This window comes from Ammospiza caudacuta, chromosome 5 (assembly GCF_027887145.1).
Source record: "Ammospiza caudacuta isolate bAmmCau1 chromosome 5, bAmmCau1.pri, whole genome shotgun sequence".
NCBI classification, from domain to species: domain Eukaryota; kingdom Metazoa; phylum Chordata; class Aves; order Passeriformes; family Passerellidae; genus Ammospiza; species Ammospiza caudacuta.
The window spans coordinates 39261337-39275995 of record NC_080597.1 but is presented as its reverse complement, the minus strand read 5'-3'; the positions used below and the strand labels follow the sequence as shown (position 1 = coordinate 39275995).

General features: G+C 36.3%; 1 protein-coding gene across 1 annotated transcript in view; it reads left to right on the top strand.

Annotated features, from left to right (window-relative positions):
- Positions 1–14659, top strand: part of OTOGL (otogelin like) — a 94391-nt gene that overhangs the window by 29708 nt on the left and 50024 nt on the right. Inside the window, exons 23-25 of the mRNA XM_058805944.1 lie at positions 422–584; positions 1271–1378; positions 2415–2553. Of these exons, the coding sequence (XP_058661927.1) occupies positions 422–584; positions 1271–1378; positions 2415–2553 (410 nt within the window). The remainder of the gene's footprint in view (positions 1–421; positions 585–1270; positions 1379–2414; positions 2554–14659) is intronic.

The following is a 14659-nucleotide window of genomic DNA, read 5'->3' as shown; positions in this document are numbered from 1 at the left end:
GAATACCTATAATTAGGCTCACTGTCCATGTTTAGGAAGCTTTAAGACATTGATGTCTAACAAGTAAATTTTTAATGCTTTTCTAATGTATTTAGAAGTACTTTGAAAATTGTTGCACTTCTAAGGGTTTTTTCTGCCTAAGGTGTAATGATTCTGTCATTAAGAATGGACTATGTGTGAGATCCTGGACACATACATCCAGATGCCTAATATTATTGGTTTTTCAACATTAGTACCCATATTAATTTTATGTGTCTGTAATACAGATTATGCCATCGACTCTTATTCCAATTGCATTCTTATATGAACTGTAATGTAACCTCCCTTTGTATCCCAATAAATAGATTGTGAACAAAAACAAATAGAAAACCTTCAGTGTAAAAGCAGTTGATCTTATTTAACCTTCATTTTGCGTTTGAAGTTCACGTATGCCCTGAAGGAAAAATCTACTATGACTGCAGATCTCCTGTGCCTGGGTTACCAGCAGCGGGTGTGAACTGTGGGATCTCTTGTGCGAACCTTGCCATGAACTTCTCCTGTGTCCCCTCACCACCCTGTGCAAGTGGCTGCATTTGCCCCCCTGGGTAAGCTTTGATGGACCAACCTGAAGCACAATCCAAATGCATATTTTCCACAATTCAACTCTGCACGTGTTTTTTGCTTGTTAAATTCCAGTGGTATCACACTTCTAATTTTGAAACAATTGTTCTATAAATTGTCACAGACACACAGTAACAGCTAAAAGGCCATCAGATATCCAGCTTGCTACTATTCCAATTGGCTGGTATTTGAAACTATCTGGACAGGAGATGACTTCCACCATTTGCACAGTTAGTTTATTTGAATGTAAAAGCAAACATGACAAAATATTGTGATGGAAACCATTTGTGCTTCTGTTTATTGCTGCCTAAGTCTTTGTCTCACCTAAATTTCTACTCAGGCTTACATTGCCGGTGCCCAGTCAGGGGCAGGGAGGGCAGGTGTATGGACTGGTTTCTGCCCAATTTCCCTTCATTCCCTCTGTCCTTTTCTTGTTTTCTCAGCTTGTGTGTTTGGATTTGGTGCCCAGAAAGAGTCAGCTGAGCTTGGTAGGGGTGAAATCCAAGTATAAAATCTAAAAACTTCTATTTGTGTCAGGATCAATCACCACTTGTTCCATTCATTTCCATTTCCTCCTCCTGTGTTCATTTTCAGATTTAGGAGTCAAATATACTGTACATTGATCTTTTGGAATTACTCTTTCATCTTAATAACTTTTTTTTTGTTGAAGGATGGCTGAGCACAGAGGGAAATGTTATATTCCTGACAGTTGTCCATGCACCTGGAAAGACAGAGAATTTCTGTCAGGAGAAGTGATAGCTACTCCATGTTACACCTGGTGAGTTCATTCTGCACACTTTCAAATCAAATGGATCTAGACCCAAAGTGAAGCTGATACAGAAAATGCATTGCATACTTTGAAAATCAAAAATATATATTCGTGTTTATAGATAGTTAGAGGATATATCTTTTATTAAGCTTACTGATAGGCTTGGATAGGTAGGAAGACTTTGGTGGAGTGTCTTTTCAGACCTGAAAAGGAAGCTGAAGATATCCAAATTAAAAAGCAGTCAAGAACAAATGCTTAATTCCACACATATTTGTTAGTCTCTGAAATGAAGATGTGGCATTTTGCAGAATAGAATATAATGAAAGACAACCAAGGAGAAAAAGAGAGATATGCTTATTTCCTAGCCAAAATATCTATAATCAATTAAGTGTATATTTAATAATGGGAAAAAAATTGGCATGGCAACTTTTAATCAGTTTAATACTACACTGGCAAATCAACTGAGGTTTTACACTTACACAAGCAAAAATAGAGGATGCCAGTACTGCTTTCATATGAATTTGTGTAAGCCACTGAATGTAACTGACAGGAAAAGTAATCTTGCAAAATATCAGCATTAATTTCTTAAACTTATTCCATATTTGTCTGATATCCTTAAATCTTACAGGTAGCAACTGGAGGTATTTTCCTTTGAAAATTTGCAGACCTTAATCAAAATTCAGAAAAAATAGACTACTGATGTCTTATGAATGAGCATGTTGTGGCATTGTGCCTTATCTATACTGGAGGCAGTGATGGAAATATTTGCATAAGCCCTGCAAACTTTGAGATTTTGCATTTATTTTTAATGCATTTTTATTGCACAGATGGGCTAATGGCAAAATGTTCAGTACTTGCCATGGCATCACCAGTATCTTCTGAAGCAATTCACAGTATAGCTCTCTGTTTCAAGGTCTGAGAATTTTATTCCATTCCTGAATTTCTGTATGATTTGAAATAAAGAACACAAGAAAGCATTTTCTTCAAGATATCCAGCAGAAGACTGCCATTATGAGGAGACATTGACTGTTGGTTTTCCTTTCAGTGTTTGTCGGAGAGGTGTCTTCAACTGCACCAGTTACCCCTGCCCTGCTGTGTGCACCATTTATGGAGACCGACACTATTACACCTTCGATGGGCTGGAGTATGATTATGTCAGTGACTGCCAAACTTACCTGCTAAAGGTAAGAGGATTGGTCATATGTTTTCTTGTGTCCTCGAGAAAACAAGTATTTTGAACATCAGGAGTTGATCTATAGAAATAAACATTAAGAAAACAATTGTAGAACGGATGTGAAAGAAGAACCTGTACAAGACATTTTGTGCTCATCTGTTTGAAAATGGTATGTGGGTGTGTTCTTGCATATCTCTATGGTTTAGAGAAAAAGAAAAAATCCATGTTTTCTCTTCTACCTTCACAATGACCAAAGAATAACACTATAGAAACTGTAAAAACCAGGTATAATCCATAGATTTATTTAATAATTATCTATAAGCCCTGCTTGGCCTAGGGTTAGTGATGAGCTCAGGCTGTTTGGAATTCTTCTTGAACATGATCTGCAGCAGATCTGGACTGTATGTGTATAATAATATCAAACACAATGATTTCATAATTCAACAGTGAAATCATTCATTGAGATTGTCTGGCAGCTATATGCTTATGTTCCTCATAGCACACATTTAGAGTACATTGCTAGCTTTTTATTTAAAAATACCATTACTGACATTTAAAAATATAGTCTATTACTAAAACCACTATTGTTTATTATGATTGTTGCTATTTTAAGATTGTCTGTGTTCTCAGTTACAGTAATAAGTTTAGAAGAATACTCATTTTGCTGACTGTCTAAGCTTAAGAATAAAGCATAATTTCTCAACAAAGACTACTGCAAATAGTTTATTTCAAGTATGTTTTAGTAGAGTATTCACAGCTGTGAAATAAAATACATTGGTTCCAGATTTTTTGTGTTTGTTTAAAAAGAAAAAAGAGAGATTTGAAAAAGAATAATACGTCACAGCAAATTCCTGTCATGTATCATATATGATCAAAGAGCTCTTACTCTTAGAGATATATGAACCTTTGTACAAGCCTTACTCTTTTTGTACAAGCTTTCCTCCTTTAAGATGCAAAAAATAGGGGTTACCTTACCTATAAAATCATCTTGCCTTATGATGATGTGGAAAGGTAGGTCATAGTTTCTTAATTCTTGTGCCATTCATTCAAAGATGTTTGTAAGACAAATCTATGCTCCTTTTTCAAACTTTAGTATGATAGTGGAATGTTTGGCTTTTACAATCAAATATCACCTGTCACTCTACTGTGTAAGATAGAACCTGTCTGGAAACAAACCATGGGGAGCATTTGGCATCCAAGAATAAATTTGGCAGCCAGATCATTAAGGCACGTGGCACACTGCCAATGGGCCATTCTTCAGGTGAACCTGACACAAATGATGAAAATGCTGCCTACACAGATCTGCTTTTCAGACTTCTCAGACTTTTTTTCAGCTTTTCAAGCTTCTTTTTTTTCCCAAGCTCAGCTAAGGTGAGAAAGTATAATCCAATTTGTCCACAATTTTTCTTTCTTTAGTATATGGAAAACTTTCATGACCTTTATGGAAGGATTCTTTAGAACATATTAGGCACTGCATAATCGTGCCTGGAACAGAAGATGTATCTGTGGGCTGATTTTTGACTGGGAAATGTTTAGAGAATTTTTAAGGGGGAAAAAAAAAGAAAAAGAAACAAAGGATGTGATTTTATGGCAGATGCTCCAGAATTTTGAGGGAACTAAAACACACGCCTGATGAACTATGGGATATGCAACCCTGGAATCAGAGGAATGGAAGATGGCAGGATGACCAAATATTTTAAAAGGAATTAATGGCGGAATTTGACAGGAAGAGAGCAATAGAGCAATAAGTCTGATCTATATATGAAGGAACTTAATAGAAATTTTAATAAAGAGAAATTGCAATGGGGGAAGTGTTGAACTACCTTTTTTTTTGTTTTAATAGAAAAAATTAATGCATGATGCGTCCTCTGAATTATTCTGTGAAGGTAATATATGGATAAGGGTAATCAAGTTAATATGTGTGTATTTTAGCTCAATCTTTTGGACAAAGATTTCAAGAAGTATTTTTTGAAACTACTCTTATATAAGATGAGAATGAACATTCTTTGAGACACAAATTCACAAAATCACAGAATGGGTCAGGTTGCAAGAGATCACAGAGGTTCATCTGGTCCAACCTCTCTGCTCAGGCAGGGTCATCCTAGAGCATGTGGCACAGGATTGTGTTCAGACAGTTGTTCATTATCTCCACACCCTCTCTGGACAATCTGTTCCAGTGCTCAGTCACATGCACAGTAAAGAAGTCCTTCCTTACATTAAGCAGAACTTGCTGTGCATCTCTCTCTGCCCATTGCCTCTTGTCCTGCTCCTTGGCTGAGAAGAGCCTGGTTCCATCCCTTGCCACCCTCACTTAGACTTTTATAAGGTTTGATGACATCCCTTCTCAGTCATCTCTTCTGGAGGCTGAATAGGCCCAGCTTCCTCATCCTTTCCTTGTAAGAGATATGCTCCCGTCCCTTCATCATCTTTCTTACCTTCTGCTGAACTAATTACAAGTCAGAGGTTAAAACACAAGAATAATTGGCCTTTAAAAAAAAAAAATATTTTAAAGGGAGAAATCCTGGTGAAATCCCACAGGGATCCATGCTGAGACCTGCACTCAGCAGCAGAAACAATTTTGAAAAGATGATGTGAGGATTGAGGTAGAGTAGTCTGATGATAAAAATTCAGTCTGAACAGCTGAAACAAAAGCTTCAGGAGATCTTATGGCAAAAAACACTACATAATAAAATAAAAAAGGAAATTCAACAACAAGCAAATGCAAACCAATAAACAGAAAAAAAACCCTGTAACTACATTACCATGAAGTTAGGCACTAAATTACTACTATTATGCAGGAATGGAATTTTATGTGAGGAAAAGAAATGAAACACATGTAATGGATATCTTCATAGTGGCAGCCTGAATGATAATCACCTTTGCTTTTATTTGTAGATACACAGTTACACTACAATTGTACCACATCCTGATCTGGTTTAGCTGCAATATATATACAGACATGATAGCATGATGAGGTTGCTCTTGTTTGAAGTACTATTTTTTGTTCCTAGAGCAGGGGTTTCCATGGCTCTCTCTCTGTATAATCCTCTTCCCATATATTGTGACATTTTAAATAGTAGTATCCAAGTAATATGAGTCTACCTTGAGCTACTATGCGTTGAGAAGGTATGTAAGAGAGCCTTGTCTCTTTTAGCTTGTTAACCAAATAGAGAAGCCAGATGAAAGGTGGAAAAGTATATATACAACTGCAAAATTTAAATTCCTTGCCTAACATCTTGGCAGGCACAACTATCTAAGACAGTAGCATCTAAACTGTGCTACCTGTTCTACAAACCAATTTTTTTTTTTTAGCACAATCACAGAATGATTTGGGTTGGAAGGGGAGTTTAAAGGTCTTCCAGTCCAAACCCCCTGGCATCAGAGTGTGTGCTGTGTGCTTCAAGTTTCCTGCCTGTAAGGTATCACAGATCATAGATTTCACAGCTGCTAATACACATCCTATTTATTTAATGCTAGTTTGCAGAGCTGCTGGGAGGCTGATTTTTATGGGTAACACGAAATTCTCACCAGACTCCTGAAATTGAAGCAGCTAAAGTTGTTGTAGTATTATATACACAAAATTGTAATAAATTTGTCCTTTTCCTTTTATCTTTTATCCTTTATCCTGTAAGCAGTGGACTGCTTTGTTTCTACTAACAGAAGTAACACCTAAAGGTGTTGTAGCAGGGCAATAAGGAAAGTTATAGCTACAATCAGTTTGTTGGCATATGAGCTCTTCCCAGATATAGAACTGAGTGCAAGAATTATAATCTGAATCCATCATCCCCAGAGGCATGATAATGTGCTGTTCCCATCCATATTACCAGCCCTCACTGTTTTATTTGGCTGTTGGCCTTCCTAAATCTGATCTGTTTGAACAACTCTTTAATTTGTCATCATATCCCACTGTACCAAACAAAGAGCTCATCCTTACCTTTATTATGTTTTTAATAAGGAGCCCTTGTGCTGCTGTGGGAGAAAAATCAAGTATAAGCTTTCAGCCAATTATGAAACTTGCTTGTTTTCAACATCATTGTCTCCTGTCAGGCCTTTTTGTTTAAGGTGACTGTAAGTGTATGAAAAAACCCTTTATACCTAGTTCAACAGATTTGTCCATTGGGCAGAAAATGACAGAAAATATTTAGATCAGCAATTAAGAATATTAGGGCAGTGAGGTCTCATGAAAAGACAAATTCACTTTTATAAAGGAATTAAGAGTTACATTATTCACTGAGATGTAAAGTCCCTGTATAGATGAATGACATTCACAGACAAGACATCAATATTTTTTTAAACATTTTAAAATCTTGGTTATTTTGAAGGTTAAAAAAAATCTTAGAAGACAAGCTCGTTTATCAGTGTTGGTCATGTAAACACTTCATTTTGTTAATCTAAATATGAATTATAAAATCAAAGTCAAACAGTTTCTTACTTGAAAATATTTGAATATCTTTTTTCATCCATTTTTTTGCTTATTATCTTATTTTACTGTCTTTCATGATGCTACATTTTTTCCTCCAAAAAATGGGGTTATTTTTCTGGCAAAATTTTTACTAGCTTCTGTCTGTTTCTTCCATTTACCTGTTTCATAGACTTCTGCTCTTATGATAAAATGAGTGTCTTTCTATGTTCTATAACAAATGTTGGCCTTTTTTATTTCTGTAGTGGTTTTCAGTCCTGCAGCTAAGCATTTTTATTAAGGCTTGTAGGGTCAGTGCACTTGGAGCCCCTCAGACATGTTCTCTTCTGTGAAACAGAAGAAAATTTTTTCTCAGAAAAAATATTCCCCCCAAAATTATTAGCATTTCTCAGAAAAAAATATTTTCTCCGCTCTGGGACAGATTTCAAGCAGTAGTTCAAAGGGATAAGCTACCTATCAGAATATTCTCAAATGAGAGGGCACTCTGTTGCAATGTTCATCTGTCTTTTAAAAAACACTCCAAAATCCCCATTGAAATATATGCACTAACCTTTGGTTTCCACTGACCTTACATTGTCAGGAAGATCCTAAAGCACAGAAAGGGATGGACTGTTTTGTTCCTATATCCTGAAAGATGAAGGTCAGTGTAACTAAGGCCTCTTCCTCAAGTATTCCTATTTAATAGATGAGTCTTAAATTCAAAGTATACGTTAAAAATATTTTCACATTTCACCTGCCATTGGGGCTTTGAGCATTTTAAACTGACCTTTTTAAGCTTTTTTGATGCAATCATGAAAACTCTTTTGAAGCCAAAGTTGAAGGATTATGAAAGCAACAACCATTATGAACCATTTGATAAAATAATCATACCAGTATGCCAATTAGAAGTGCAGATGTAACTCTTATGGGTCAGCAGACATTAAAGAAGAGCTCACTTGTTAAGTTAATTTAACAAAACATACATCAGCTGAGGAATCACCACTATCATTTCCCAAGTGATTCTCCTATGCTGAACACTCCCCAGAACTAGATACCTGGACTGCTCTGGGGAATACAGCCAGGGAACTCTTCTCTTGCATTCCCCTTCTTTTGTAACTTGAAGCAAGTTCAAAGTTCTTACTAAATTATACTTTTATTAGAGTGCTTAATACAGAGGTTGTTTGACATACTGATAATCTTTTATCCATTATTTGCTGATATATTTATCTTGAATGGTAAATTTTTCAGATGATGACTGGGCATAAGCTGGAGCAATCACACAAAAAGCAACAATTTTTCAATTACTCGTTTGATACATCTGAGGAGTCAGAAGTAGGATTTATCCTATGATCCCCTATTGAATATCTGTAATTTTTTGTGCAGCTCTTTTTCAACATCATTTGTACAAGGTATCCAGACTGTAGATCCATGAAATTGGCAAAGGTGTGGAATTAAATATTTGGCATGGTCTCTCTCATAGCCTATTTTCAAAAGAAATACATTCTTCTTGCTGTCAGTCGCCTTACAGAGAATTAAAGCTACAGGTTCATGATTAATCAACATTGTCAAACTGACTATTCAGAGTTAAGACAAATAGTTTCTTTTAATAGATTATGGAGATTTTAATGGGAATGTAAATAATGTTGAATTTGAAATTACAAATGTTTAAAATTCGACACCAGACTCTAAAAGTAATTTTCATTTTTTCAGGGAATAAAACTGTACATGGGGTTTCAATCAGAGTACCTTTAATTCTTTAATTAACATATCTAATCCTCAAGCCATATTCCCATGTGTAGTTTTATGAGTAAATGATGTACCAAAATATTTCCACCTAAAACACTTGTCAAATAATTTATTGCAGCACTAACTGTGTAGAAATAATGATGTGTTGTATGAAAATGTGTACCCAAGAAAGACAGTTCTTTCAGTGAAAAACCTGTTTACTGTGAATACTTTGCCCTGCTCTTGTTACAAAGAATACCAACAGTTTGCTTTTCATTAGTCCCATGATTTCAGAGGAAACCTTTCTGGATGCACTCTTTTTTTTGGGTCTCTGGAAGTCCTGTAAGGGTCAATAGCAAGCTCCCTCTGGGAGACATCCCTTTCCATCTTGTCTTCAGCTGTACCTGTTTTTCTATTTGTTCCATTCCTTCTGTGAGCAAAAGATCTGATTACAGTTGGCAATGGATTTATGCTCTGATTCCATTTTCTTCAGATCAATGATTTCAGACTCAATTACCTCTACATGTCTTTCCGCCTCCACCACCTGATTCTCCAGACCATTAAATTATGCAGTGAATGAATCACTTTTATTCTCCAACAAAGGAAAGATTTCTTTCAATTTGTGCAGATTAGCATGGAGGGCTTCCAGGAAAGGCTTGGGGGAAATTTTCTTACCATGAGAATGGCAATTTGGAGGTGGTGTGTGCATAGTGTGATTCAGAAGCTGGATTCCCTTACTGAGGACTTTGCTATTTAGTGACCTTTTGCCTTGAATTTCTGATTTTGGTTAATGTTCATTATCCAAATGCTCTTTGGCTATACTGACTCCAGAATGTTTTACTCTTATGGTTGCCTGAAAAGGCAGTTCCGAGAATGGCTGCCTGAGTTTGAGGGCCTCTGGTGGGTTCAGCTTTGTGGACTGTTGATGATGCAGCACAGTAAAAGATGAGCAAAGGCAGGAATGACGTGCTGCTGTTTCAGAGCTGTGTGTGCAGCAGTAGCACCCAGCCCTTCTCTGTGTTTGGAGGGGTGGGTTGCTTGGGCCAGTCACCTGCAGCTGCTGCTTACTTTATGGCCTCTGACTCTGGGTGTTGGTGAAATATGAGAACTGTGAATTCAATTTATTCCGATTAAGGTCAGGATATGAGGTTTGTTTTTTGTGAATATATAAAAATTAAACTTCAGCAGTGCAAATGAACACGCTTAACTTTTTTTTTATACTGGAAAACCTAAAATCTTTGTGCAAGTTTCAGCTTTCTAGCTTCTGCAATCATTTGCTGGAGCTCTTGTCCTTTGTTTTCCTTTTGCATTTTATCATTACAACCAATGACAAAATATTAACATTTATCATGCACTTATTAATAAAACAACACTAAGAGGTCTCATGTAAATACATGTAAATACATGCTTAGATATTAGAACTAACACCATGAACTGTGCTGCTGATTTGTAGTCCAGAATAGTTCATATTACAGAATGTGTCACTTGGAAACAAATACTCAAATGTTTCCAAATCTTCAGTCTTCAGAAGGTCGCATTTTTAATTAGAAAGGAATTGCAGTAATATGACCTGTGCAAAAGCTAAATCTGGTACACAAGCAGGCAAAGTTAAGTAAATGAAACAAAAGGAAATCTGCTTTAAATTATTTTTCCTCAAACCTTTTAATATAGTACTCTTAAAATACAAAAAAAAAGAAAATCAAAACTTTTTCAGTGATCTCTCTGTGGTGTTTTCAAAATTAAGAAACATGGAGTTAGAACAAGGCTCTGTTTTAAGTAGATAAATTATGTACTGTAATGTATTTTCATTATTATTAGATTTTAAAAAAATTGGATTTTATTGTTGACAAACCTTCAGAACACAACAGCTTTATATTGCAGTAAAATCTACTAGAAGAAAAATCAATGCATAAAGAAAATATTATATAATGTTTTCTTATTGCTTGTATATATACATACTTACTCATAAACATACTTGTCATAGATATTTTGCAGTTTTTGAATTTGTTCTGCCTGAGATGTATCCATTTCAGAAGTCACTTTTAAAGAAATAGGCAAGAGTTATCATGGATGCACTAGCAAACATCTGGAAATTGCTTGAGGATAATTCAGTAGCTGGAATAATCTCACTCCTCTTGAATTTTCATCTGTGAATCTACTCAGACATGTTTCTCTCCTTTTGTACTCAACTGTAAGTGAAGATATTTCAAAGCTAGAAATATCTCATGTCTTACATGTGTACTGCAGGCTTCTTTGCCATATTTTGAGTGAAAATAATCTGCAGCCATGTAAAAGATGTAAAGGAAAAAAAATTAATGTGCATTTGCATAAGCAATTTGGCTCTCAGGTTATTAGTTCCTAAATGTTGGGGTTTTTTTAATTTTTGTTTTTATTTTTAATAGTTGTATAAAAATACATAACATTGGTTGGAAAAAAAGTGCTATTACGATTCCTTTCCTCTCTGTTCTCTCTCATGTAAGATGATCATCCACTATCTTTCCCATAATATTTTTTCCCAACTTTCATGTGGATTTCTTCCCAAAGTGAGACAATGTGTTTCAGTGCCATCTGTTGACTCCAAGCAACATTGCTCCATTCTTTTAATAGCTGTGGGGAAGAATATTTGCTGATACAAATTAGTACAGGATGTAAAACCAGGGATCAAATTAAGTTACGTGGACTGTATATATAATTCTGGCAAGGTGCAGAAGAAATTAGGTGCAGCAGCAAAACAAAGAAAGCTTTACAACAAGAGATGCTTCTTAGTGTAAATTAAAATGAGTTTTGCATAATTAATGCATTTTCACTGATTATCTGGAGCTCAAGTCCATAGAAAAATGGCGCAGGAAACAGAGCAAGAACAAGTTAGATGCCAAGGCATTTGTCTGCTCCCCGAAATAACTTCTGTATTTATGCCCAAATGATCACTAAATCTGGGCTAAGACGTTTTACTTCTCCCAGATCAAGCTCCCTAGAAGTAATAGTTTCAAATGCCAAGTTCCTTCATAAGAAATGAGCCAATAAACCATGACCAAGCTGATTCTGACTTTCCATAAAATATTAAATCTGAACAGAGCTATGGAATCTCTCTGAAAATATGTAGGAAGGAGAAAGCAATTTCTACTTTTTAAACTACTTTACATTTTTTCAATATTTTTAGAGCTTTTTGCAGTTCTTTTTGTGGCTCTGTATAAAAACACCTAAAATATCATTAAAGCAAAAGGAATCCCACTCCCAGGGTGTCCTTATATGCCTTTATGGCCACCCTAGTTTGCAGTTTTGTAAGGAATAAGCCAAAAGTAATGGGTAAATCAGGTAAATGGATATTGAGAAAAAATTAGTCTTTACATGGAGCAGTTAGAGAGATTTTAATGAAATTTTCAAAGAAATAAATACAGCCAATTAAATTGTCTTTTCCCAGGCTGCATTTTGACAATGCGAGCACACTACACATAATTGTTATTGGTTAAAAGGGACAGAAAATTTCTAACAGGATATTGAAATAGAAAGTTTCTAACAAAAATAAACTCTAGCATTCCCAAGCACTGCCAAAAATAACCCCAAAAGAACACCAAACCAGAAAAAGGAAAGCAGTGCTTTGCTTTTTTGACTAGGAAGAAATATGGAAAAAAAGTGCAGTGGAGTCTAGAAAAAGAATGTCCTGAGAAGTGGGTCTGACAATGAGCTTTTGACTGACTGCCCAGAGCTGTGACTCTGTCTTTTCTGTTGCTTGGCAACTCCATGTTATCACAAAGAAACTGATATTAAGTTGGAACAGGCTGGATATGGTAATTTACGTGGGAAGATACTCTTGCAGTGGGAAAACCATTTTATTTCTAGTTTCTGTCAGCATAAGTAGGTTCCACATGATGAACTGGAGTACATCCCCTGCTGGGTGCATTTTACCTAAAAAGGTAAAGAGTGACTCTGCCTTGGAAAGAGACTGTGCAGAAAAAAACAAAACCAAAAAATCCCCCACCTTGTTATTCATTAGACCTGCTCCTAGTGCCTACTCAGACATTTCTTCTAGTGCTAGTGACAAAAGCTTGTTTTCATATTTGTGTGGATTTAGTGCAGATTAGAGAGATGGAACTCATTATCATTTATACCATCACATTCCCTAAGAACTCTTGAGATTTGCTTAAGACCTCCCTGTCTTATATAAACATCAGAAGACAATCCTCACTTTAGCTGAATAGTCTTTTCTTTTGCACTGGTAATAGTTAGGTGCTAAGTTTCAACTGCACTTTATTTCTTCCTTATTGAAAGAAGACACTGCATGTGCAGCAGCTACAGAATAATTTGAAGACTGTGATAGAAACTGTCATTCAAATTTGAATTTGTCTAATATTGTATTGCTCGGAAAGATGTCTATTGAGTTATATGGAGAGAACAGCAAGTAAATAATTTTGTAAACATATATAAAGCAAATAATTTTGTGAAAGCTTAGAGCCATAAGAAACATGTAATCCATAATGATATTTTTATGTATGGGTTTAGGTCTAAGATTTATTAGAAAAAGAGAAAGCACAGAAGATTCAGGATTTAATACAAAGCCCTTTTTTGTTAAACGTCTGATTTACTCATAACTCTATTGAACTACTAGCACAATCTCTTTGCATATCTGTCCTGCATAATTCCTAGTAATTTAATATCATCATGCAGTCCTACAAGTAAGGAAGTACTTCACATGTCTTCAGGACTCCCTGTTCTGGCTTTGGTCAGCAAAACACTTCCTGGCTCCAGGCTTCTCTGTACTGCAGAGTTAACTTGAAATATAACTCAGTTTGTGCTCTTGGCTCAAACCCCAACCATATACAAAAACTTCTGACTTGATTATGTTGATGCTGTTCAGCTGAAGGGATTGGCCTGGACTGTCAAAAGGCACAGGCAGCAGTTTCAGTTAGCATAGCTAATGTAGCTACCCGCTGCTGCCTCAAGGACTTGTCTTCATTGCCAAAAAAGGTGTATTTTTACTGTGGGGCAATTAGCCTGATTTGACTATCCTAAATTAAAATCAAGCTCCTAATTTCTTTTCTTACAGGGAAGACATTGCTTCCCTATTAACTCAGAGTGTCCCTTTTTGCTGAGACTAAGGTAACTGAAGAGGAGTGACCTGTGCAAAGAAAAGAGCCCACAATGTCCTAGGCATCAAATAGACCCAGAGACTGCAAGCAAAGTCCTTCTTTGCACTGAGCCGTGGTGGGGAGTAACTCCTTTTCTCACTTTTCAGTTGCCCAGCACAGAATGTATCAGCTTGCATCCTATCTATCAAACTAACGAGATTGTCTCCTTTTTAATTTACCACATCGCATCCAATAAATCAAAAAATGCTCTGGGCTGTTATCTGACTTGGAGGGGAATAACTGGTACTCACTCCAGCAGCAGGCCTGGTTTAATTAAAACATAGTGGATTTCCCAATAAGGTAGTGACCAATTTTATTTTGAGGGCAACCTAACACAACTTTACAACAGAATGGAACAGATGAACTTTACCTTGAAGCTTCTGATAGTTTTAAACTGAGTTCCCTTGCTAAATCACGGAGATCTGATTTCCTACACCCCCTTACCACTAAGCAGTTAGTGAACAGCTTTACCCGCTGTAGCTGTTGCCTTCCAAGCTAACTGCTGGCAAGTTAGCTTGGACTAACTGTTTCCTAAGCCCTGGCATTAGGGTAACATAGAGCTTGCAGGCAGCCTCCCACAACTCGTGCTCATCACATTCACAAGCACTCGCTTGCTGTAGAGTGTTTTCTATGCCAGGTAGCAGCATCCTCTGGGTTGTGGGCCATGCTAGACTAAGGGTAGCAAAACTGTAGTACCTCTTCTGTGTGGCAAAAAATACCTCTATGCTTTCCATCATCTGGGGTTGGGTTTGTTTTTGATTTTAGAATGAAAGTGTTTTTTAAAGAGTTTGGTTGCTATGACTTTTATAAAGAAAAAATACACAAACTGCTTCCTACAGCGCACATGCAGTATTTCTCACTGATGA